The 24,669-nt window shown below is 44.2% G+C and overlaps 2 protein-coding genes across 2 annotated transcripts in view; one reads left to right on the forward strand and one right to left on the reverse strand.

Moving 5' to 3' along the window:
* The window catches only part of LOC149868730 (dynein axonemal heavy chain 5-like), a 265,120-nt gene extending 255,629 nt beyond the window's left edge, over positions 1-9,491 (forward strand). Inside the window, exons 74-75 of the mRNA XM_090037668.1 lie at positions 4,895-5,116; positions 7,594-9,491. Coding sequence (XP_089893794.1) covers positions 4,895-5,116; positions 7,594-7,812 — 441 coding nt within the window. The 3' untranslated portion in view covers positions 7,813-9,491. The remainder of the gene's footprint in view (positions 1-4,894; positions 5,117-7,593) is intronic.
* A 517-nt stretch (positions 9,492-10,008) lies between these two features.
* The window catches only part of CAVIN4 (caveolae associated protein 4), a 48,160-nt gene continuing 33,499 nt past the window's right edge, over positions 10,009-24,669 (reverse strand). The window contains exon 2 of the mRNA XM_090039087.1: positions 10,009-13,152. Coding sequence (XP_089895213.1) covers positions 12,496-13,152 — 657 coding nt within the window. The 3' untranslated portion in view covers positions 10,009-12,495. The remainder of the gene's footprint in view (positions 13,153-24,669) is intronic.

The raw sequence follows: 24,669 nt of genomic DNA on the forward strand, positions 1-24,669 counted from the left end.
AATTTTTGCCTTTCTGATAATGTGTAGAGTTCACTTTAGCTCTGCTTTCCTGCTGTCTTCTCCTAAGGGTCCTAGGATGTATTTTTCCTACTCCTCAATTTCCTGTCCACTGCACAGCCTCTCTCTCTCTCTCTCTCTCTCTCTATATATATATATATATATATATATAACTAACACCAAGAGGAGGGAAGGTTCTTAAGGAATAAAGGAATCTGCCTATATATATATGAGATATATGGTTATATGATATATGGAGATATATATATATATATCATAACCATATATCATATATATATATAGAGAGAGAGAGAGAGAGCACTATGATATATGGTTATGATATATATATATATATATAGAGAGAGAGAGAGAGAGAGAGACTCCATGGAAGAGGGGAAGGAGGACAGGATTCAAATATGAACATGGGCAATACATCTCAAAGAGCTTCAATTGCTGGTAAGTAACTTAATTTTCTCATTTGAATAACTGTGCATGCATGTTCTCACAGGTTGCTATATTGTAAAGCAGTGTCTGTGTATGTGTAGGTGAGTTTTAGAGTCCTAAGCCAGTAGTGACTGGAGGACCACTCTGCTAAGTGCTGCACTTGCCCTAGAAGCTTGCATTGTGGCCCAAAGCTTCATATATGTTTGCATGAAGTTCCAGGTAGCCACCCTGCAGATAGCAGTCATGGCACAATTATGCAGATGCTATGGAAGTAACCGAAGATGTAATGGAATGGGACTTTTTACTCAGGGAGGGTCCACCCTGATGGTCTCATAATGTATTCTTATATAATCCATTATTTAGCTAAACTCTGGGATGATATCACTGTGTTTCAAGAGCCTTCAGTTACAGACACAAGTAACTGGACAGACTTTCTGAAAGACTTTGTTCTGTGGAAGTAACAAGCTAGAGCCCTCTCCGTGTCCAGCAAATGCAGAGAAGCCTCTGTAGAGGAGGAGTTAGTCTCTGAGAAGAGAAGCAACAGGCTAATCTGCTATCCCCTGTGAAAATCTGAGGAAACCTTTGATAAGAATTTGTATTGAGTCCTGAGAGTTACTTTATAATGGGAAGAGTATCATACAGTAGATTCTATACCAAGTCCTTGGCTCCTACCCACTACCCTTGCCAATGTAACTGCAGCCAGGAAAACCATTTCCCTGGAAAGCTGCAGCAGAGAGCTCCTTAGAATCATAGAAAACCAGGGTCAGAAGGGACTTCAGGTGGTCACCTAGTCCAACCCCCTGCTCAAAGCAGGATCATCCCCAAATAGATCATCCCAGTCAAGGCTTTGTCTACCCAGGTCATTGCCATAAGTTCAAGTGGTGATCTTATCAGGAGTGTGAGGATCAGATTTAAGCACCACTGCAGGATTGGGCCCTTTACCATAGGGAGGACTATAGGCAGATTCCTTTATTCCTTAAGAACCTTCCCTCCTCTTGGTGTTAGTTAATCTGGGATCATCAGCAGCAATTTAGGATTTCTCACCTATAGAAATAAGAAATCCTAATCCTGGAACATTTTGCCCATGTAGAGGTGATGAATATATGAGGTCCAGTATCATCTTGTGGAGAGCTCACAGGAATGCTGGGAGAGCACTCATACAGAAGGCTCCTCAACCACAGAATGTCCTTGAACATTGACCTCTTGATCTACCTTGTGTGCTTTAGGGAGATCACTTTGCTTAGGCATTCTGCAGTCATGTTCTGGAGAGAGGTAAATATAGCACCAACAGGGGGATCTGGTTGTCTAAGCACCATTGCCATAGGCTGACTGACTGACTGCATAGGCAGAGTTTCAGCACGTCTCTGTCTGTTGGAGTAAAGCATTGTAAAGTTGTCCATGGTGATATGGACATGACCCCTGTGGATATGTCATAGAAATTAGATGCAAAGGTTTGGGAGACCATGTGTCTTCATATCAAAAGGTTTTTGCTATTGTTGCTCGTCAACTCTTGAACAGCAGGTGAAAATCCCCCAGTGCTTCGAAGCAGTCCTTCAGGAAAAATGGGAGTTTCGCAAAGGTGAACATAAATTCAGTCACTTGTGTTGTAATAGTTCCATTAGATCCACAATGAGTGTCTCTTATACTGGAATTTGGCCTTTAACCCTTGACTTAATTAACTCTTCCCAGCTACTACAGTTCCAGTTAATTCTCTTCCTAGCAGGAAACCATTTTACAATATGCATTCTGGGTTCTCTTCAATGATGTGAAGCAGAAGGCACCAACCTCAGGTCACTGGGATGTCAGTCCCATTTTCCCAGTTATCTCAGTTCTCATAACTCAAATTGTAACACGCATCTAAGAAATGATCAGCAAACAGCGCTTGTGGGCATACTCAGTGTTCTCCTATTCCATCAACTTCCACTGGCCTAGCAGCCTGGTTTTGACTCCAGACTTTTTTAACCAAGGAGATGATGGCTTTCTTCCTTTGGATTTGTTACTGAACTATGTTGCTTAGAGTATAAGTATTAAAGAATAATAGCAGATCTATTCACCCAGTAATTTCCAGTACTTGCCTTCCAATACTGTCACAGGTCCTGTCATGCCAAGGCATTGGCAGCTAGGTCTGGGGGTGCCCTCAGAGTCAGGAGAAGCAGCTGAGATCTGAAGGGAGCATGCTGAGTCGGAGCATAGGGTAGCCAGGAAGTCAGACTCCAGAAAATCCACACAGGGAGCCAAGTCAGAGACCCAGAGGATCAGGAACAGAGGGGTAGGAAGCTAGCTGGGTCAGGTATCCAGGAAATCAAACCTGAATTGGGTCAGGTATCCAAAGGGCCAAACTTCGGGTCCATGGGCAAGCTGGGTCAGGTGTCCAGAGCCTGTCAGGATGTCAGTAACTGCACAAGCCAAGGGTGCAGCATCCCGGGTACAAGGTTGAACCTTGTTGACCAGACATTTCCTTTTCCAGGTTAGGGGTTTATATTGGGAGAGGTGAGGGGTCAGCTGACACTGGCTGGCTGGCCACTCCGGTGGCAGGGGGTGGGTGTGTGGCTAGACCCAGCTTGCGGGTTCTGGCCATTTGTATCCACCCCGTGCTTAGCTGAGAACATGTCTGACCAGCATGACTGCCTGTGCAAGCAGGCTGACAGCTTGTATTTGCTCCCATCCTGGTTTGATTTGCTTCCCATCCACTTACAGCTTCTATACTCTAGCCCTCTCTTACTTTTGGGTTTACGTCTTCAATTTTGCTGCCCTCTGTGTTTGGAGCAGTTTCCTGATCTGTCTCCCAATTGTGTTCTCTCTCTCTTTCTCTCTCCTTCAAAATCTTTCCTGGGATTCCTTCCTTCTTTAGTCTCCTGTCTTAGGGTATAATTACACATTACAGTCAGCACATGCTAATTCTGAGGAAAGTTAGACTATGTTAAAGGTAGCATGTGCTGCAAGCAGTCGCACATTAATACCTTCTCTAATGTGCAACAGCTCTGACCTGCTGCTAGAGGGCTGGTGAGCAGGGGCGTGACTAGAAGCTGCCAAGTTGGCGCCGTGCCTGCCCGGCTCACTGGCTCTCTAGCTGCAGTATAGACCGAGGGTGAAGGGGGTCAGGGAAGAAGGGAAACAGGTCATCCCATCCCATTTGGATTGCCCCCCACGACTGCCCTGCTCAGTGGGCCGCATGGCTACCTGCTCATTCACTAGCCACCCTAGTGACTGCCTGGCAGCTCCCTAAGGCGAAGAGGAGTAGGGGGGAGGAGGTGGGTGAGGAGCTGCTGGGTAGTCACCTGGGTCCAGCAGGGGTGGTGCTGTAGGTCTGTTTTGGGCACATGAGAAGCTTCCAGGCCCCTCCTCCCCACTCACCTCTCCCCACTCACCCACTGCCCTACTGTTCCTAGCTGTCAGTCCAGGACTGTCAAGTTCTCGAGGATAACTAGTCCACGCTGGGAGTGGTGCCTCCTGGGATGCTGACAAATTACAGATTTGTCATTTTATCTCAGTGGAGCAGCCAGAAGTGAAGGCAACTTCACTTGAGCAGGGTAGCAGGTTTCAAAGATAATCCTTGCCCAAAGTGGTGTAACTTTACGACACAATTTTTAAGAATCCTTAACATGCGGATGCTTGCATTTTAAGTGCCCTTAATGTAGTCTAATTGTAATGTGCAACTTCATCCTTATACTTCCTCTTTGCTCTCACTTTCCTCCCCCGTAGTGTTTTATTTTTCTGTTCTCTCTTAGATTGTAGCTTATTAAAGCAGGAAGTGGATCTCATTCTGAATTTCAAAAGTATTGAGCAATTTACTGTGCAGTACAGTTGAGGTTCAAACAAATATGGATATAATAAAGATAATGTAACAGAGTTTTGCAGTATGTCATTAAGCAGGGGCTTTGTTTCCCTCCACTGATGGCTGCATTTCAGTAATAAGTGCCTTGGGATCTTTTAAGATGGAAAAGTACTTTTACAGTGTAAATAATTAATTATATTACCACTGGAAAACTAGGGTTGCAGAGTACATTGTGAAATGCCAGTTTTATTTGTGATTTGGCAATTTCCTGTGTGCAGCAACAACAAATCAAATAAATTAATCTGATCTGTTTGTTGAATCTCTCTCTGTCTGCCGTAAGTACTTATAGCAGCGCAGTAGGTGTGCCAGGTGGGCTCTTTTATGCATGTAGCTTTTATATGTTAAATACAAGTTTTACTTGGGTTCTTTTTTGGCACCCACACACCAATACCAAACACATAATAGGGATTATTATTTTGATTCTATATGAAAGTGCTTGGTTTAAACACTGAACTTGATTCCATAAATATATGAAATTCTGGAGTGTAGTGTGTCATGCTGTGAGGATCATTTTTATAGTCAAGTAAGAAATATTAGTGGGAAATAAGTGAAGTTCAAGCTTTCTTTTTTTTCTCTCTCTCTCTTTCTCTCCCGCTCTTTAACATTGCTTTATTTCAGGGATTCTTAACAGCAATGAGGCAGGAGACAACTCGAGCTAACTTAGCAAAAGGCTGGGCACTTGATAGTGTTATTTTACACAACGATGTGACAAAAATGGTGAAAGAAGATGTTACTAGCCCTCCTCCTGGTGATATTGGTGGTGTGTATATCTGCGGACTTTTCCTGGATGGAGCTGGTTGGGATCGCAGGAATAGTAAACTAATTGAATCTGCACCAAAGGTAACCACCACATTGTCATCAAAGACAGCTTGATATAGTTATGGCATATTCAACTAAAACTTGGCATGCAGGGGATCCTCTGGGAATATCCAGAGTGAACTTTTGAGGTAGTGATTTCACAATATATTTTAGCTGGAAAAAACAGGGTGGGATATGAGTGGCTGGTTAATAACTCTGTGCCCTTCAACATGGAAGTCAGACTTGGAAGCAGTCCTTACTCCAATATGGTGGAACTTGGGCAAATCACAAAAGGGGATAAGACATCACAGCTTGCACTGCTCATCTGTAAATCCAAGAGTTGCTTTGGCCTCTGCCTGGCCAGCACAGTCAGTGACAGGCAGGACAGTCATTAGAAAGAAACGAAGGAGCTACAATGTGAAGAGGAAGTTTTCCCTGTTATGTGGGATGGGCTTAATTTGAGCACTTCTGCTGCAGGGCTAACCAGACAACTGGCCATGTTCTAATGCAGTAGTGAACCCAAACCCATATCACTATAATTCATGTTAACATTTTGGCTAGGTAAGGTTGGTTTGATAGGAGCCATTGCAAACCTGCCCACTTGGGTGACTCCAGATCCCTGACATCTTTTTACAAAAATAGATGGTCGTATTTCACTTCAGTAAATTACATTCTACTGATCTAAAAACCACCTGCGCTATAGTGCCAGTAAGGTTCTGCACTCTGTGCTCAAACTGTTCTGAAGTATCACCGTATTCTGTAAAACTTTTCCAAAGTTTCAGTTGTAATAACACATGGTTGAGATAACTTATGCCTATATTAGTCATGGATCCTGCTGGCTGGTGCTGTTGCTTCTGCCAAGTGTAACTCCCTCTGCTTATGGTAAGAATTGTTTCCCACAAGCGTGCCTTCCTTGGTGTGTTGGAGCACACCTATATTCATAGCGGGTGCATCTACACAAGATGCTATTGTGCAGTCATTACTGCGCATTTGTTTAGTACTTGTATTAGCAAGTACTAAATAAATGTGCAGTAACCAGAGTTCCTGCACAGTAGCACTGGCAAACATGTTTTAGGCAATGCTACTGCATAGTATCCTAACAATACTGCGCAGTAGCATATTAGCACTATCCATGCTGTGACATGCTACTGTGTAGTCAGTCTCATGTAGACGCTCCCGGTATATGGCAAATCCTGCTTGTAACTGTGATAAAGTTGACTGTTGGTGTTGAGAGTTATTAGCTGCAACCAAGTGTCATTTATAGTGCTGGGTGAATCTCAGACAGTGAAGATAAACACCCAACAGGTACCTCTTTGTTCTTTGAAGGTACACAATCACCAAAACACATGAGGAAAAGCTCTATGGTTGCTATTGAATAAGGAGAAGCTGGGGGAGGGAGGGAGGGAGGGAGGACAGAAGCTAGTTGAAGAGGAAGGGGAAAAGAAGCAGCAAGGCTTCTCTCCTGCACTCCTACCTGCCTTCCCACTCTCACTTTCTCCTTTTCACTTGCTTGCACAGAGCTAGGCCTTCACTCTACAGCCCACCTTGGGCTTTCACTGGCTTGAAGATACTTCAAAGTTGTACAGAGATAAGCAGGAGCATTGGGTGTCAGCTCTCTGCTCTGCTTGCTGTGAGACTGGCATGTGTAATGCCAAGAGGGGGCAGCTGCCCAGGAGCACTTACATAAGCAAAAAAAAGCAAGAGAAACAAGCAACAACATGGGAGAGTTGGTGTCCCGTGTCCCAGGGCAGCCACTTATATGCTCTTATCTGCAGCCAGGGGTGGATCCAGAAGGGGTGCAGTGGTATGGATGCACCCCACTTTTGGATTGTGCTGCACCACAGCAGCATCCCAGGACTTTTTTAAGCCCCTAAAGGGGGTTAAAATCCTCCCTCCCCTCCTCTTCCCCCTCCGTCACCTGCTACTTTTGCATTCCCTGATGTCCCAGGAGTGTGGAAGCACCAGAGCTGTTCCTGTCCACCCCAGCCAGGCCGTATGTGAGCTGGGCTCAGCTGAGCAGATGCATCCCCTTGCCTGTGCCTTCCCCAGGGGATAGGGTAGGGAGGAGGTAACTATTTTCCCACCCTGCTGTTGCTGTTGTTCCTTCCCCAGACGAGCTCAACCCTGGTGCAGCCCAGCTGGGGTGGGCAGGAACACCTCTGGTGCTCCTTCTCCCCCTGCCCCTCACCCCCACACACCCCTGCCCTCAGAGCAGCAGGGAAAGCAACAGTGGCAGGCAGGGGAGTGGGGAAGGAAATGGGATTGTCTCATGCTTTAGGGACTTTAAAAAGTCCCTGGAGGCTCCTTAGGGTAGTTTGCCTGTACTGGTGGGAGCGGAGAAGGCTGGGAGCTAGGGGTGCAGCCACCCCTGTAGTATGTGTTGCTGCTCCTGCACCCCCTTTAGAGAAACCTTGGATCTGCCCCTGTCTGCCGCCAACATTAATTTTGTCTTTGGTGGGTTCCAGAGGCTGTCCCATATCTCTCTAATTCTGAGTGCTCTGTCTTATTGTTTTCTTTAGGTACCGTTCACAAGTCTTCCTGTGGTCCATGTGTATGCTATCAGCGCTACAGTGCCACCAGATCCAAAGAAACTGCAAGGAAACATGTACTCCTGTCCAGTGTACAAAAAGCCTCGACGAACAGATCTAACATACATTTTCTCCTTATATCTGAAAACGGTGCAAACCCCTGATCACTGGACAATGAGAGGTGTTGCACTACTTTGTGATTCAAAGTAGTGCTTACCACAGCTAAATAGGAAGACAGAGCTACTGGCTTTGGGGATTTTGTTGCATGTATCGTGAAGTACTAGTTAACTACACACAGATGCATAAGCATTTGCAAATGAAATCTGTAGAGAGAGCTGTACCTGCATATAGACTTGCTTAACCTTTTTTCCCAGAAGCATATTTAACTTGGAAACATCAGCCAGGAAACTTCAAATCTCTCAGATTGAAAACTTTTATAGGTGAAAAGTCTAGTTACCATGCAGTTGGTCCAATAAAAGGTATCGCCCACAAGAATAATAGTCACTTTGTATTCCCATTTGCTGCATAAATTAACTCATTCTAGTACATACTTCATTCCACATTCATAATATATGCATATTAAAAAAGCCCTCTTGCTTGTAATTACTGCTGTACCTGGATTTTATAGTGATTCTTTTGTAGCATCTAGTTCTTCTTCATTACACACATATTTTTCATTCAAAATGTGTAATTACAAAGCCCTGTTTCAGTTCCAAACAGATTTTCTGTGGCATTAATCAAGATGATGTAGAATAAGTTTATATACACAAAAATGTATGCATATACACATCTAATCTGCAGGCTTTCTTACTTTTATTGTGCTAAGAAATATATATTGTGCTAGGAAATATTTATCGTGCTAGGCAGATGTATTGTGCTAGGAAATATACATTTACACACCCAGTCTGAACATTACCTCCTTTGAGCATAAGGTCATAGAGGTTGTGTAGAAATGCATGTAACAATTTGTGCAGGTTAGGAAATGCTGACCTATACCTACAGTAAGGAAAATGCACACACATCCAATGAATAGCAGAAAGAGTTACAATACTGTCCTCCAATGGGATTCTGATACCTCAGAGTCCTTTTGTGTCTTCTTTTGTGTCCCCTTGGGGTATACCTCCATTGGTTCTGTGCTGCTCTTGAGACTGTCACCAAACAATAAGCTCTGCCCATCCACTCCAAACTCAGAACTGATGCAGTGTGGTTGCTCCAGAGGTACCCCCGTTCCTGCCCCCCCACACACACACACACTCTCTCTCTCTCTCTCTCACGAATGCCAGAGACAGAAAGCTTCAGGGGGTTGCAGGGAGTGCTCCTGGGATTGGAGCGTGTGGAACAGGATGGGGGGTAGTACTTATTTTTTGGTGGCAGCTGATTGGAAGTGTTTGAGATGTCATTTACACAGTACAAAAGCAGCAGAGCCAGCATTGATGTGGCCTTCCACCTGCTGATTGTGTGTCCTCTCAAACCCTGCACTCATCAGCTTCCTCAGAGCTGCTGTGATTTGCATTAGTGTTACTGGTGGAAGTGAAAGGAACATGAGATGGTGTAGAAGCAGCTCCACCTAAAATGGCTGCAGTTTCTAGCTGTGTATAAACCTGTAATGTAACCAAAGATGGTTGCATTTGCCCTTTAAGTAGTCAGGTTGGGTTTGAAAAAAAACCCCATATAAAGCTACTGGGAGGAAAAGTGTTGTTTGGCTTTTTAGTCCAGACAGTTTCAAAGTAACAGCTGTTACTTTGAAAAAGGGAAGAAGAGTCTGTCATTCATGCCTTTCTAACAACTTTTCTTTTTCTTCCCACAAATGCCTCCAGTTTTTCTTTCTATTTAAACAGGAATCCAGCAAACTGGTTCAGAAACAAGATTCAGTTTCTCATGTGGTCAGATTTATTCTGTACTTAGACACACCAAGGCTCTCACTTCCAGGAGGAATTAAATTCACGCACATGCCAACAATTAGCTGAGAGTGCCAGCTTTTTTGTTCTTGGAAAACAAAATGGAAAACAGGAACTTGAGGGTCACATTCATTCCCTGAGCTGCGTGCAGAGCACTCATCGCACAGTCTGAGCCACTGACGCCAAATGAGAACACGTGCCAGAAGGTTTCTCTGCCTCCTCCCTGTAGAGCAGCTACTTACATCTCCTGACTTCAGTGGGAGCTAGAGGGTTGAAAGAGAGCTCAGAACATCTAAACTTCAAAGCAGACACTATTTGGACTTGAATGTTTCACTGTATGGAAACAGAGGCTCTAATAACCTTTTTTTCCCCTTGGCATGGGAAGTCAAATTAACCTTGATAGCCTAATAAGCAGCAGAAGCAAACAAAGAAACATTCATAATACATGGCTGAAATGAAGGGTATCATTTGAGCCTGTCAGCAAATCATTTTCTAATCAGTCTTTAGATGTGATGATGTACAAATTTTATTTTAAAATAGACTTGATAGAATTTACATGTGATGTTTTAATAAAATCCCCATGCCAATTGTCAGCCCTTTTCTTTATCAAGTGAAAATAAAATTAGAAAAGCTACCGACTGTTCCATTGCAGCGCTTAGTTTCCAGCAAGCAACTGTGGAAATCATTTGTATATTAAAGTCATATGTGTCATTTGATAGCTTGTAATATGTATAAAAGAAACAGAATGAGTTCCTACAGGGCTTTTTATTTCAGTAACCAATCACTCTTTACCAGTCTAAGAAAAATCTCAAACCATGCATATCAGTACACTGACCATATAACATAAACAGTCAACCTGATTCTCCATGCAATCTAGGATATTTATAGTGTGATAAAGAGCAAGAAAAATATTACACAACTCCATGAGCTTCAGAGAGTTTCTTTTGTAACTGCAAGACATACTTGAAGCTTTTTATTTTTGATTGCAATTAGGGTAAGGTGTATAATTATATTTTAAGAGAATTTCTTTCTCCCTTGCAGTCCTCCTGTTTTGCCTTCCAGTGCAATTAAGTCAGTTGTCTCAAAAATGGCAATGTTAATCTGATTGGAAGTGTCTGAGATGTCATTTACACAGTACATTATTAACCCTGCATGGCTAGTGTTTCGTAGTTTCTGTTGTTATAGTTAATCCTTCACTCAGCGTCTAGGTGCTAAAGACTAAATGAAACGACTGCCAGGCAAAATTTTGGAACTCAAACTGGCTTTGTCTTAATGACAGCTTTAAGGCAATGTCCCCTAGATAACTGAGCTGTTGTTTGCTGTCAGAATGGGACCTTGGACATGACATACATGCTTACAGCTGTTGTCAATACTGTATATGCATCACACAATTATTAATAGCTAATTTTGTAAATTTGATTTTACATAAATGCTGAGGAGACAAGTCAGTTTAAGCATGAATGGGCTGATTATTCAGCAAGGGCAGTGGTGTTACACACATATCTTATTTCAGGGCACAGATTCATTCTTGCTTCCTCAGTGCACCAGACACATGACATTTCATGTTTGGAAATGGTGTCTGTCTCATAATCCCTTTGGCTATGGTCAATAGTAATGAGAAAGAAATAGAGCACTAGGATGTGGATTGACTTGTGTTACACTAGTTTTTTGCAGGACTGATTTTAATTGCTGAGGCTCAGCAAAATGCAGGAAAAGGAAAACAAAATATTAATTTTGCCTCAGCAAGAACCTTAAAAACTGGTTTACTCCTCACAAGTCTTAAAAGGATATGAATGGAAAAGGGGCATAAATATAAAATGGTTCAGGCCCTGAGAAGGTGAACAAGACCTGCTTTTTTTAAAAAAATCCATTTTAGTTCTTCCATGCTTGGTTTTTCCAGCTATGACTCACCATCTGCACATTTAATCTTGTTTTGCTTATACCATTCCTTGAACTGCACTATACACCCTGTATTAAACTTTGCATAATACAGATATTCTACTTGAATTCTCTCCATCCTTTTGATATTTCCATGTCCAATTTGCCCCATCATTTTTTAACCTCCTGTTACTGCAGAAAGTTCATCTCTCGGCTTCCTCACTCACTTTCCCTCTTCGCTCCCAGAATTCTGCAGAGCATGCGGTCACTTCCGAGTCAGCTTTTCGCTGCTGAGGAAGCTGGGGTTGGTCTCAACCTCACAGCCCTCACAAGTCTAGCATCTCTGCTGCCTTTTTGTTTTACCTCCCTTGACATCAATTTCTGTCTGTTATTTGAACGGGGCCTCAAAAAGAGAAGCGCACAGCAGTAGCAAGTCATGTAGTCTTCTCTTTGCTAACAGAAAATTAGTTTGGTTTCCACGTGCTGTTCAACTGGAGGAGTTTGCATGAAAGAGCTGGAGATGATGTGGTCCGTATAAGATTGAAGATAGAAAAAGGCTGTTGTGTAAATTATAATTTGCTTTTAAAAAATATAAGGGGGTTTTCTCCCTGTGATGCACGGGGGTAACTGGGCAGCACTGGTGTACTATGTACAGCTCTGCCCTGTCTGCTGTCAGAGCTGGAGCTGGAGTCGTTGCAGGGTGCAGGCAGATAGCGGGGAGTTGGGAAGCTGAGGTGCCCCCTCTGTCCCTCCGGCTCCATTCTGGCATAGTCTCCAAGCCCCTGTCTTAGGCAGCACCTAGGGCTCATGCCCCCATTTGCTCACCCATTGTTACACTACTGCAGAGACGTACGTACACGTGTAACTCCCTTTCACGTCAATAGAAGTTGCATATACATCAGTGAGGGAGAGGGGAAACTCTTAAGTCTATTTATATGACTTTATGATAAGTATTTTAACATATTGGCTGACGTGTGTATAAATGATAGAGCACCACTGATACATTGTTCAAACCTAACAACACAATATCACACGATATGCTTAAAAGCCCTAATGAACAGGTACCCTCAACTTCTCATTTACAACAGCAGTACTGCAGTAGACGTAACTTGACCATTTATACCGATTGCTTTAAGTCCAGCAGGGGAACATCATCTGCCCCTTCTTCTTTTGTCTCCTGTTTAAGAGCTGTTGTTTCAGGGGTGACCACACCTTTTTCTGCTGGCTGAGACTCACGTTTTGTTCCACTGCCTTTGTCTTTCTTTACTTTAGTAATCACTTCCGTGTAGGAGATCTCTTCTGTGACGGGCTCCGCTGACCCGCTCTCAGCAGGTGCTTGTATCCCAGTTGCCTGGGCTTCTTCCTGACCTTCAGCTACTGTTCGTTCTTTGTTTTTCTTATTGATCTTGAAGGTCTCCTTAGTTGGAGCTGCTTCTGAAATTGTTTTCTTGAATCTTAGCCCGGATTGTTTTAGCTTCTCTCCTGACTGCCGAATTCTCTCTCTCCTCTCTGGCGTCACTATTCTGCTTTGGAGCCTGTTCACCTTCTTGCCAAAATTTTGTCTGGTTTTCTGCATATTTTCCCTTGAAAATGCCTTTTTGATATTATCTATGCCCTTCATGCCTGATTTTTTAAACCGGGATGCTCTGCTTTCTTCTATGTAATATTCTTCATCAGAAGATAGATCATCAAGTACAAAGATATCATCATCTAGATTTTCACTTCTTGTCCTCTCTTTGATAACAGATAGAGAGGAAGGACATTGTGTCTCCTCCTGTGAAGTAAAACAGAGAGTCAACTTTGTGCTACAGAGTTTTAAAAGAGCTGATCATTTAAGTATGCTATTTCTTAGCTTGTTATTGTTAAGTATTGCTAATTGAATTCAGATACTGCAGCAGAAAGATGCTATGTGCTCAGAACTTATCACCATCATTTGTATTCTATATAGAACTGGAAAAATCAATTTTGCAGCCTCTACTAAGCTCTGTCAACACCACAGTCGGTTAGAGAGCTTTCTTAAAAGTGGTATTGTGTTCTAAAAAGGGACTGACATTTGAAAATTATCAAGACTGTGTCCTGTGCTTAGTGTGCTTGAATGGACAGCTGATCATATATCCTCAGTTTACAATTATAAAGATATTTTCTAGCTACCAGTCCTCCTATTCTGAGATTGGAGACTCCCCACTGCATTCTTTCTGCTGCACCCTGTACTGCACCCTGACCACCACTAATAAGTATCTTGCATGACAAATGAGTCCTTCATTTCTGTACCACCCCCAGTGTCAGCAAGCTAATGACCAGTGGGTCTTCTAGCATGGCCTTACTTACAGTAGTTTGCTCTACTGTAATTAGCTGGACCTAAGCAAACAGTACTATGGATGCACATGAAAGAGCAGGCGTCAACATACATTCTCTTTACTGTGTTGGGGCTGCAGGGCCAACAGTTATAAAAAAAATCACTAAAATGATCGATAGATTCAGTAGGCCCCAGGAGTAGGTCTGCTGAGTAAGGAGCCATTTCTATAATCTCTTTTCAAAGTCATATTTTCACCATTCCACTCTGCAGTAGCAGAGACAGTCAAAGCTTGGAAATGCCCAAATGGCACTTTTAGTACCATTGTGTTACTATAATAATCAACCAGTAAGCAGACACATCATGTATTTGTGAGTCCCTACAGTACGCCTTTGATGGAGGTTATTGACTACTACATCAGTCTCTTTGATAACCACTATGTGCCGTGTCATAAGTATTGTGATTTAATATTTTATGTGTCATCACACATACTAAATAACAGGACTGTATGATAAAATGGATTTGCTTTACACTTTTGTCCTTCTTGACTGCATTCAGTCCGATAATCCATCTCAGTGAATTCAACTGCAAAGATCCTCAACCCTCCTTTACAAGACAAGGGGAGTAATGGTAGCCCTTTTCTTCAAACAAAAAAAAGAGAGAGAGAGAGATACAGGGAAGCTATACAGTTAGACCTAAATCATATATTATCTTGATGTGCCCAAGTGGCACCTACGTGACCGCTAACTGCAGTTTTTGCCCCTTAGGAATTATTTGGATTCTTCTTTCATATGTGTGACTATGCTTATCATGAACTTCCCTTCTGAGCATGCTCCAAAGGCTGACCTCTAGCTGCTGAGGCTTCAGGGTAGAATAGAAATGCCTGGCCTTGCCTGTGCTGCTAGTGAGTCCTGAAACTCAAGTTGCAGAAAAAGCATGAATAGTAACTGTTTGAAAGAAGAGGAGGGCAGGCCTCCCCACTCTGAGGTCAATAGGTGTGACCTTGCTGAAGGAGCAGCATAAGTGACACATAGGGAGGCACGGGGGTGGGGCATGTGACCCCCCCAAGAGAGCTGGCACCCCGTTGGCAGCGAGGACTCCAGCTGGTAGGGGGGCACTAGCATGTCGCCAGCTGACTGCTGGGGGGACCCCTCCCTAGTTATGCTCTGCTGCCCACTCCCCTGCTTCCCCCTCCAATTCAGGAGGCAATAGTTGCCCATGCGGAGTAAGACAGACGAGTCCTAGCTCCTTTGCCCCCAGGGCATAGTGTGTTTGACCCTACATCTCCTGCTTTCTATTAAAGACATTAAATCGCCAGGTATAGGCTATGCACTACCCAGAACAATTTCTAGCCCTTTATTTGAAGCTGGCCTACCAGGCAGTCAAAAGGCAAAGATATGTAGTGTGAAAAGGAGATGGGCAAAGCAGAGGGTGGATGGCTAAATCAAACAGATATTGCCCTGGAATGGAAGAATGGAAATCACTTCCCTTTATACTGTACTGCAAAGTGGAGTACTTACTAGCCAGAAAGGCATATGCCATTTTCGAAGTGACTAATTATTACAAAAGTCATGTTTAATTTTACTTTACAAAATACCATTAATAATATAAAATAAAATATATTAAGCAGCTTGACAAATAGAGACATGTTGATTCATTAAAACCCTACAGTAAACTGGCTGTTAATGCCTATCAACATCAAGGAAAATTATTTTGCTTTGAGTTCAACAGAATGCTATTTAAATGAACTGTCAACAGCAAAAGAACAAGCATTAGAATACTTCGTAAAAAGTCCTGATTAACTTGGGAAAATTAACATTAATTAAATGAAAGCTGGTAACCCCTCTTCCCTTTTTTAAGAAAAAGTTAAAAGACAACCGGGTGCTAAACTCTGAAAGGTTATAAATTACAGGACAGTATATCAATTAAAACAGTAACAAAAATTCTAATATAATAAAATTATACTCCCTGCGCAGCACTCTGTGGCCGCATACCATACCTCCCCGAGCCAGAAGTGCCTGCCGGCTGTGGGCCATGGGGGCAGGGCCTGGCATGTGGCCACAGAGAGCCCTGAGGGGAGTGGGCAGGTGGGCACCAGCAGCGCCCATTGGCTGCAGCACAAGGCCATGGTGTGGCACATACCCCCATGCCCACTCCCCGCATGGCACTCTACAGCTGCGTGCCACATGGCCCCCGTCATGAGTGCCCATGGGCTGCACCCCCTGCACCGTGTGCCACACCCAGGGGCCAAGCCCCAGGCCAGGTGGCCACAGCAGGTGCTTCCCCCTGCCGTGGCCGCTCCCCACACCATGCTCTGTGGCCACGGACAACTCCTGCCCACGTGCTACACCCTCTGTGAGCTCTGCACCACACCTGAGGCTGCTGCCCATGCCACACAGCCACGGCCAGTGAGAACTCCCTGTGCCATGGCCCCTCCGCGCCATGCCCCATGGCCACACAACACCCCCCTTGTGCAGCTGCATGACGCACTCTCCTGTGTGCACTGAGCCACACCCCAGGGCTTAGCGCCACACCACATGGCCGCAGCTGGTGGGTGCTCTCCCCGGCACGGCCATTGCTCACGCCAAGACCTGCAGCCCTGCACCACTCCCCGCCACACGCCACACCCCCATGCACCCTGTGCCACACCCTGTGCCGCTCCCCGCACCATGCAGCCACAGCCCGTGGGCGCTCCCCGTGCTGTGACTGCTTCCCATGCCATGCCTCACAGCTGTGCACCGTACCCCCTGCGCCACACCTCAGGGCAGCCATCAAGTGCTCCCCATGCCATGGCCACTCCCCGCACCACGCCCTGCGACCACACGCTACCCTGCCCCTGCGCAGCCGTGCACCACGCTCCCTCGTGCCCAGAGCGGCGGGGAGTCGGGGTGGAGCGGGGCACGACCCAGAGCTGTGGCAGGAAGTGTGTGGGGGGGGGAGAGTAGCGGGTGGGGAGGGCACGGGGCCAGACGCTGTTCTCTGCTGTCCTCCCTGTTCCCCCCAGTCATTCATGGTGGCCATTTTGCTAGTATTTCCATAATAATAACTATTCTGAAACTTCAGTACATACAAAAGTTAATACAATCTGGTGACATTTTCTCTTATATGAGTGTCTCATATAAGAAGAAAACTTAAAATAGATTAACTGTTTAGGCACTGTTTGGACTAATTGTTTTCTCCTCTCTGTAACAAATACTTTGGTGAGCACTTACTTGCAATTTTTAGCTGCTGTCATCTCTTTTTTGTATTTGAATTTACAGCTCACTACTTACAGGCATTGATATAACTTTCACAGAATTAAGCACTGAGAACTATAAAACACTCATGGTATGTTCTGGGGTTAAGGTATATAAACTGAGATGCAGGAGCTCTGGAGACTATTTTGCTAATCCTTTGCCAAATCATTTGTGTCCACTGTTTTTAAATTGGCCTGGAGAAGCAAGGTGGAACACAGCCAAAATAACTTGAAATTTTACATCCTACTGAGTGCCTTTGATGGAAAATGCTACAGAAAATACAATATATTAGTGGAGTTGGCCAATATTTCAAAGATTGTTTTCAAACTAAATAATATTCAATGTCCTTAAGCAGTTAGTAAACTTGCCACTCTGAACTGCCAGCTGTCTTTGTCATTACTCTATCAAAAACAATTTTTGTGTGTGTAGTAGTGAGGTGGGAGAAAGAATAAAAGTTTGTTGTTCCCAAAGTTTAGAGGACAGTAAGTATCATCACTACACAGGGAACTAAAGTTGGGTATGAGGAAAGGGGGCTAAGGGCTTGATTATACTTCTGTTGAAACCAGAGGCAAAAGTCCTGCTATTTCACATGTGCAGTGTCAAGCTCAAAGCTAATTGACAACCATCCTACACAGCTCCCCCGGGAGAATCTTTTCCTGTCTACCATCAGCATGATGACAACATTTTTAAAAGAGTCAAATTAAATTAAAAAAGGAAGAAAATTGCTGGACCCCTCCTACTCCTCTGCAAGTACAACTCTGTACCAATGTGGTTACCATGCATGGAGTCCTGTTTCTCTTTTTTTCTATGGCATCAAGCTGACATTGTCTAATCTTTACTCTGGGCTTAGGTAGGCTACACAACTAACTACATATCTTAGATTGCATTAATACAATAACCATGTATGTAGCTACCATGCATGGGGTCCTGTATTGTCTTCCAAAGTCATGTAATAACTATGGGTGCCTGTACATGAGCGCAGAAGTTGCTCTGATGCACTGTAATTGCAATACATCGCATGAGACTCGATTAATCAGGTCTGCTGGAGCATGGTAATTACTGTGCTCCAGCAGCCTCCCGTGTCTTGTGTGTCAGCATCCCTGAGCTTCAAAATGGCAGTGAGGGCACTTGAACTATAGCTTGTTCAATGAGCTGCAGTTCAAGTGCCCCCACCACCATTTTGAAGCATGGAGACACTGATACATGGGATGCTACAGCACTTTAATTAAAGCGCTGCCCCTCCCACCCTGGAGCTTGTATAAAAGTGCCCTATAATTTTAACATTAAAACTAGAAAATGCTGATGCAATACACAGAACTGCTCACATGCTTAAAGTTAAGCCTGCACCTGTTTTGCTGGAAAGGGGCATGAGTCCTCAGCAACTCACCACGTTGAATATAATACAAAAGGCTTTCATGCTTTTTACTCACTTGAGCATCAACTAAATAGTGTACAGTATTAAGAGAGGCTATGCTGATTTTCTTCTAAGCCAGAGAGGGAAATAGTACATTTTTTGCATTATCTGTGAAATGGGATATGGCGATGTGATTGAAGGCTATCTTGTAATGTCTATGTACAATGAAAGAGTTAAGATTGTATGCTTGAATGCAGTTTAGCTTTTTCTTCTTTAGAGAGCTTAACTTTTACCTATCAGCTCATTTCCACTGACACAACAAATCATCGCCTCCTACCATGAAACCATCAGAACTCACAGAGCTCACATATGTCTATCCCAGAATGTGGTATATATCTCATCCAGTGCACCAGATGCCCTCATGGAAATTATGTGGGTGAAACTAGAAAAAATATGCACCAGAATGAACAAACGCAGGAAAAAGATAAAGGACAGAGACACATGAACATGAGTAGGAGAACACTGTTCACAAATCAGCGACTCCCTCTCTGACTGCACACTCCTTATGCAGGAGGGAAATTTACAAAACGTTTTCAGAAGATGGACCAGAGAACAAAAATTCAAAAGCTTGCTGGACACTGAAAAGGCCAGCGAATAAACACAGATATCAGCTTTGTAGCTCATTACAATCTATCTGCAATCCCCGCTAATTTCTCTACTCAGGTGATAAGGCTCCTCTTCTCTCCCCGCGAATCAGGTTATCCTTTCCAATTGGATTTCTTTGTCTGTTTGTTACTCCTGCTAATGTCTCTTTTCTCATATTTTGCAGCTGGGCTCCATTCCTCTAAGCAAAGTGTTTTTATATACTTATAAGATGCATCTGCATGTGCAATTAGTTGTGACTAAATTTATTGTACATTCAGCTAATGTGCAGTAAGTGATTTTTGGCAGGTGTCTACACATGCATTAACTTGGCACTAAGTTTAGTGCCAAGCTCCTCCAGCCCTGCCATGTGCCTCTGTGGCCACCAGGGGGGAGCCCCAGGGTCTGGCCCCAGCTGCCAGCACTTGACAGCCATCTTTAGAAGCCAAAAACCTGCTGCCATCACTTGGCAGCCATCTTGGAAACATAGCAGATCACTGGCCAGCCCCTTGCCTGCCCAGGAGCCTGTGCCCAGCTCAGATGCAGCACATAGTACCTCCTTTCTTGCCCACCCTGCCTCCCTACGTTATGTCTGCTCCAGCCCTGCCCCTGGCAGTGACAACCAGTGCCCCGTGTTCCTGCTGGCTGGGGTGCTGGCCCTGCTGGCCCCAGCAGGTGCACCCCCTCCCCCAGGCCGCAGGAGAGCTGTGCACCTGCTGGCAGAGGCCAGGGCACCAGGTGCAGGAGGCCCTGGCTGACCCTTTCCTCCTGCACCCCCCCTCCAGCCTGCCCGCCCCACTGCCCGCACACCCATTTATTGTTTTACACAGGCCATTTGTTGTTCTATCTGTTACTTAGCTCAAGCTGTGACTGTGACTTTCTCAGGAAGGGTATCTTGTGCCCCAAAACTTGTCTATATCCTTTCCAACCATGCAGTTGTTTCAGTAAAAGTTATCACCCACAAAAGCCTTGCCTCTCCCATATTTATTGGGCACTCACAACTACAATACCACACTAACATTATTACAAAAGTAATAGGATTTTAGGACTTGGGCATAGTGGAATAAAATCACCCATGGACACCTAATATGGAACGCAGTGTATCTACTTTGAGAATGAAAGTCTGAGCCAACTGCTAAGTAAATTGATGTCTCCAGGGAGAGTTATATTTAAGACCTGATGTTTATAACACTAAGCCATTTTTCTTCTAGCAAAATGTGAAAGCTCCATGGTCATTGCCATCCCTTGTCTCTCCTTTTCAATTTAAATCACAGCTGTAAAAGTTTCAAAGCTGTATTTTATATGTGCACAATGGACTTTGCAATGCCATCTTTTCATGGCCTGCCAATCTTCTAATTGGTCTGCACCAATGTGCAACTTGGAAAGCTTTCAGGTCATGTCATTTTCTACTAGCAATGAAAGTGCTCACTGAACAAGTCCAGGTGCCAAGGGATATCCCATGTGATACAGAAAGGGAATGCATAGAATGAAGCAAGTATATCTGCCTCACTAATCTCACAATGTGCGGTGCAGAGCATTTTCCTGATCCCAAGCAGGTACTGGGATTGCTTTGCTTCTGCATTTTTTTTCCTTTTAAAGAATGTGGGAAATGCATAAACTACATTAAAAGAATACCGAAGTTGCAAGGACACAGACACACGCAAGCTGCAAAATGGCTAAGTTAAAGGTTGCTGCCCATACAGAACAATATAGTGCAATTACGGCAACCCCATGCTCATTTGTTCCAGCATCACTTCTGAGTTACTCTATTTTGTACGGTGGATACAGAATGGGGAGGGTTACATAGCAATGTGGTCTGTTACAGAAATCTTTCACCTCATTCACTACAGTTGTTGTATGGTATGCAATTAGTGAGGCTGGTGTTAGTAGCCCCACTGCTCAGCTGTACAGGGAAAGAGGAAAATAACTCTCATGGTTACGTCAGTGAAACTGAGCAAGGCAAGGACAGGGTTATCTTGAAATGCCTTCCATGAACTATAATCTTTCCTAAATCAATTGAATCTTTGTACATCAGTTCCTTGTTTTTACCATGGAAATAATACCACTTCCTGACAGCAAAGGTTTGTTGTGAGGATAAATTCATTAGTATTTGTCCAACACACACAAAGTCAGACAATGAGCCCCACTAAAAAGTCTGAAAAAAAAGTCATGCGGTCAGTAACAAATGAGGCATGGGGCACCCCCTGAACAATGAGGATTAAGGGAACTGTTGAACAGCTGCCTCTTTCATTGAGCGCTCTGAAAATAATTTCATTGAGTCCTTTGAAAATAATCAAATGCATTCAGAATAAACCATGTAATGAAAGACTACTGTATATCATAATGCATATAACAAAAGGTCAGAGGTAACCTAGCATAGGTAATATTAACATGGCTATTTCCTGAGTTTTCATATCATTTGAAACCAGAAAGGATCTTTATAATCATCTATTTTGACCTACTGTATAAAATAAAGCATAGGATTTTCCCCAGTTATTCCTGTAACTTGTCGAATAACTCCCGGCTGATTTACAGAATATCTATCTATCGATAGATCTCTCTCTAGATAGATAGATAGATAGACACCCCCCCACCCCGAGCCTATCTGGGTTTAAAGATTTCAAGTAATGGTGAATCTAGCACAGGGCTTGATAAACCATTCCATTGATTTTATACCCTTACCATTAGAAATGTGGGCCTTATTTTAGGTCGGAATTTGTCAGCTTTTTACTTCCATGCGCTGTGCCTCATTCTCCTCTTGTGTGTTAGTCTCAAAGCCCCAAACTTCAGCACCATTCTTCCCATAGAGCCATTTCTAGGACTTGCTCATGCCGATCCTTAACTTCAGGCTAACTAGAAGGAAACTAGAAGCCTAACTAGAAGGAAACTCAAGGATCAACCAGCCCAGGGCTGTCCAACCTCTAAGTGACTGTCTGCCCCTCACAGGCCACTGTAGAACGGGCTGCACTAGCAGGGGCCACACCAGCAGGAGCCACGGGCCCCAGAGCTTGTATGCTTCACCCTCCACCGCTGTGTCATGCCCCCAGGTGTCCTTCCTACTGCACCATGTGCCCCCCTCCCCTCCCCCGGTGCTGTACCCAGCATGCCCCCTGCTGCACTGCATATTTAGGCATTCCTGGCACTGCACCATGTGCAGGGCACCTCCCTATTGCACTATGTGCCTGGGCACCTCCAGCTGCACCGCATGCCTGCCTGCACCCCACACTGCACCTTGTGCAGAGCACCCCCTGCACAGTCTATATCCCTCCTGCTGCTGCGTCCCAGCCCCCTCCGCTGCACTGTGCACTCATGCATTCCTCCTGCTGTACTGAGCCTGGGCACCTTCACTCATGCTTAGCTCCCCGGATGTGAGCTCCCCTGCTGCACCACGCCACTCGGGCTGCGGCCTCCCTGGGCACTGAAGATTGCACCATGGTGCTCCAGCCTGACTCTGGGGCAAGGCCAGGAAGGGGAAGCTGAACATCTATGAATGTATGAATGAAGGGTGAGCCTGGAGCCCTCGATTGCTGCTGCTGCCAGAGCAATGTGGGGAGCGGAGGGCAGCTGGGTGTCTGGGGGCCTCAGTTTAACCCCTTGTGGCCTGCATGCAGCCTACAGGCTGCCAGTTGTTCGACAGCCATAATCTAATCCAACTTCCTATTCAGATGCAGGATTTATAAAAATGTCCCAGACAGAAGCCTACCTGGCTTCTTCTTGAAAATCTCCAATGCAAAAAGATCCCACAGTTCTCAGAGATGGCTTGTTGCAATGCCCTAATGCTCCTACTGTTAGAAATGTTCTCCTGAAACATAACTCTAAATTTACTTTACCATATTGGCAACTTTTCTAATATTTGAACACTGTTATCATGGGCCTCCTTTTCTCCAAACAATGTACCTAGTTCCTACAATCCTTCTTCACACAGTTTGCTTTTCAACTCTTATTATCTGGCTTGCTTGCCTTTGCATCCTCTCCAGTTTCAATACATCTTTCAGCAAACATGTGCACCAAACTGGATCCAGTCCTCTGGCTCACTAAAATCCAGGTATATTGTGCCCACTTCATTCCCATCATCTACAAGCCAATTTACCCTGTTAAAGAAGGAAATCATTGGTTTGGCATGATTTATTCGGAACTGCTTGATAACAGTTCATAACAAATTCAGGTTAGCTGTTACTGCTCACCCCTTCATTTTCCAGCTGTTTAAAAACTGACTTGTTAAAACATTTGCTCTAGTAACTTCCCAGGTATTGAAATCAGGTAAACTGAGCATTATAATAGTCCTTCTCCAGTCTTCTGGGATCTTATCTCCTATCAAGGAGTTTGAAAGTACTATTGCCAGTGCTTCTGAGATTGCTTCAACAATTCCTTCAGAACCGTGGGGCAAACTCCATCAGGCCACGATGACTTAAATTCAGGCAAACTTTCTCTGATGTGTTCTTTACTTATCATGGGCTTCATCACTTCCCCTCCTTGGCTTTGGAAAATTATGCTAGTTGCCTGCTTCTTGTTTATATTTTTTACTGAAGAGTGAAGCAAGGGAGGCACTGAACTGCTTTGCCATCTTTGCATCTTCTCTCTCTGATCTTCCTTTTATGTCTGATAGATATAAAACCTCTTCTTTTTCATAACTTTTTGCCAGTTTTAACTCATGTTTTGCCCTTTGCTGACTGATTCTGTTTCTACACAGTTGTGCTACTTCTTTGTGTACTTTCTCAGTGGTGTGCTCTTTCTTATATTGCCCATGTACATTTCTTTTGATGTTCATATAAACAAAAATTCCTTATGTTGGCACACTGGAGTCTTCCACAGCTCATCTTCCCCTTTACGGGAATTCCTTTATAGTAAACCTCTGATATTATTTTCTTTAAAACTACCAGCCTTCTTAGACTCTTTTCTGGTTTTACTTTACTTAATCTATTGTTTCTGAGTTGGTTGAAATCCTAGATTGATCTCCTTAAGTTTCTCATTATAAGGCAGACATTCTAAATATTGAATCATTCTTGTATTTCTCTTTTGAACCATCTCCACTTCTTCAGCATCTTTTTAAAGTGTGCTCAACAGCAGATAACACCAAGCTTGGGGAGGTAGTAAATACACTGGAGGGTAGGGCTAGGATTCAGAGTGACCTAGGCAATTGGAGGATTGGGCCAAAAGAAATCTCCTGAGTTTCAACAAGGACAAGTGCAAAGTCCTGCACTTAGGATGGAAGAATCCCATGCACCAGTACAGGCTACGGGCAGACTGGCTGGGCAACCACTCTGTAGAAAAGGACCTGGGGGTTACAATGGACAATAAGTTGGGTATCAGTCAGCAGTGTGCCCTTGTTGCCAAGAAGGCTAATGGCATAGTGGGCTGCATTAATATGAGCGTTGCCAGCAGACAAAGGGAGGTTATTATTCCACTCTATTCAGCACTGGTGAGGCCACATCTGGAATACTGTGTCCAGTTTTGGGCCCCCCCCCACTATAGAAAGGGTGTTGACAAGTTGGAGAGAGTCCAGTGGACAGCAACAAAAATGGTTCTGGGGCTGGGGCACATCACTTATGAGGAGAGGCCGAGGGAACTGGACTTATTTAGTCTGGAGAAGACTGAGAGGGGATTTAATAGCAGCCTTCAACTATCCAAGTTTGGTTCCAAAGAGGACGGAGCTGGACTGTTCTCAGTGGTGGCAGATGACAGAACAAGGAGCAATGGTCTCAAGTTGAGGGCAAAGGAGGTTTAGGTTGGATATTAGGAAAAACTTTCTCACTAAGAGAGTGGTGA

This window comes from Crocodylus siamensis, chromosome 3 (genome assembly GCF_052110815.1).
Source record: "Crocodylus siamensis isolate JL-2025a chromosome 3, ASM5211081v1, whole genome shotgun sequence".
NCBI classification, from domain to species: Eukaryota; Metazoa; Chordata; order Crocodylia; family Crocodylidae; genus Crocodylus; species Crocodylus siamensis.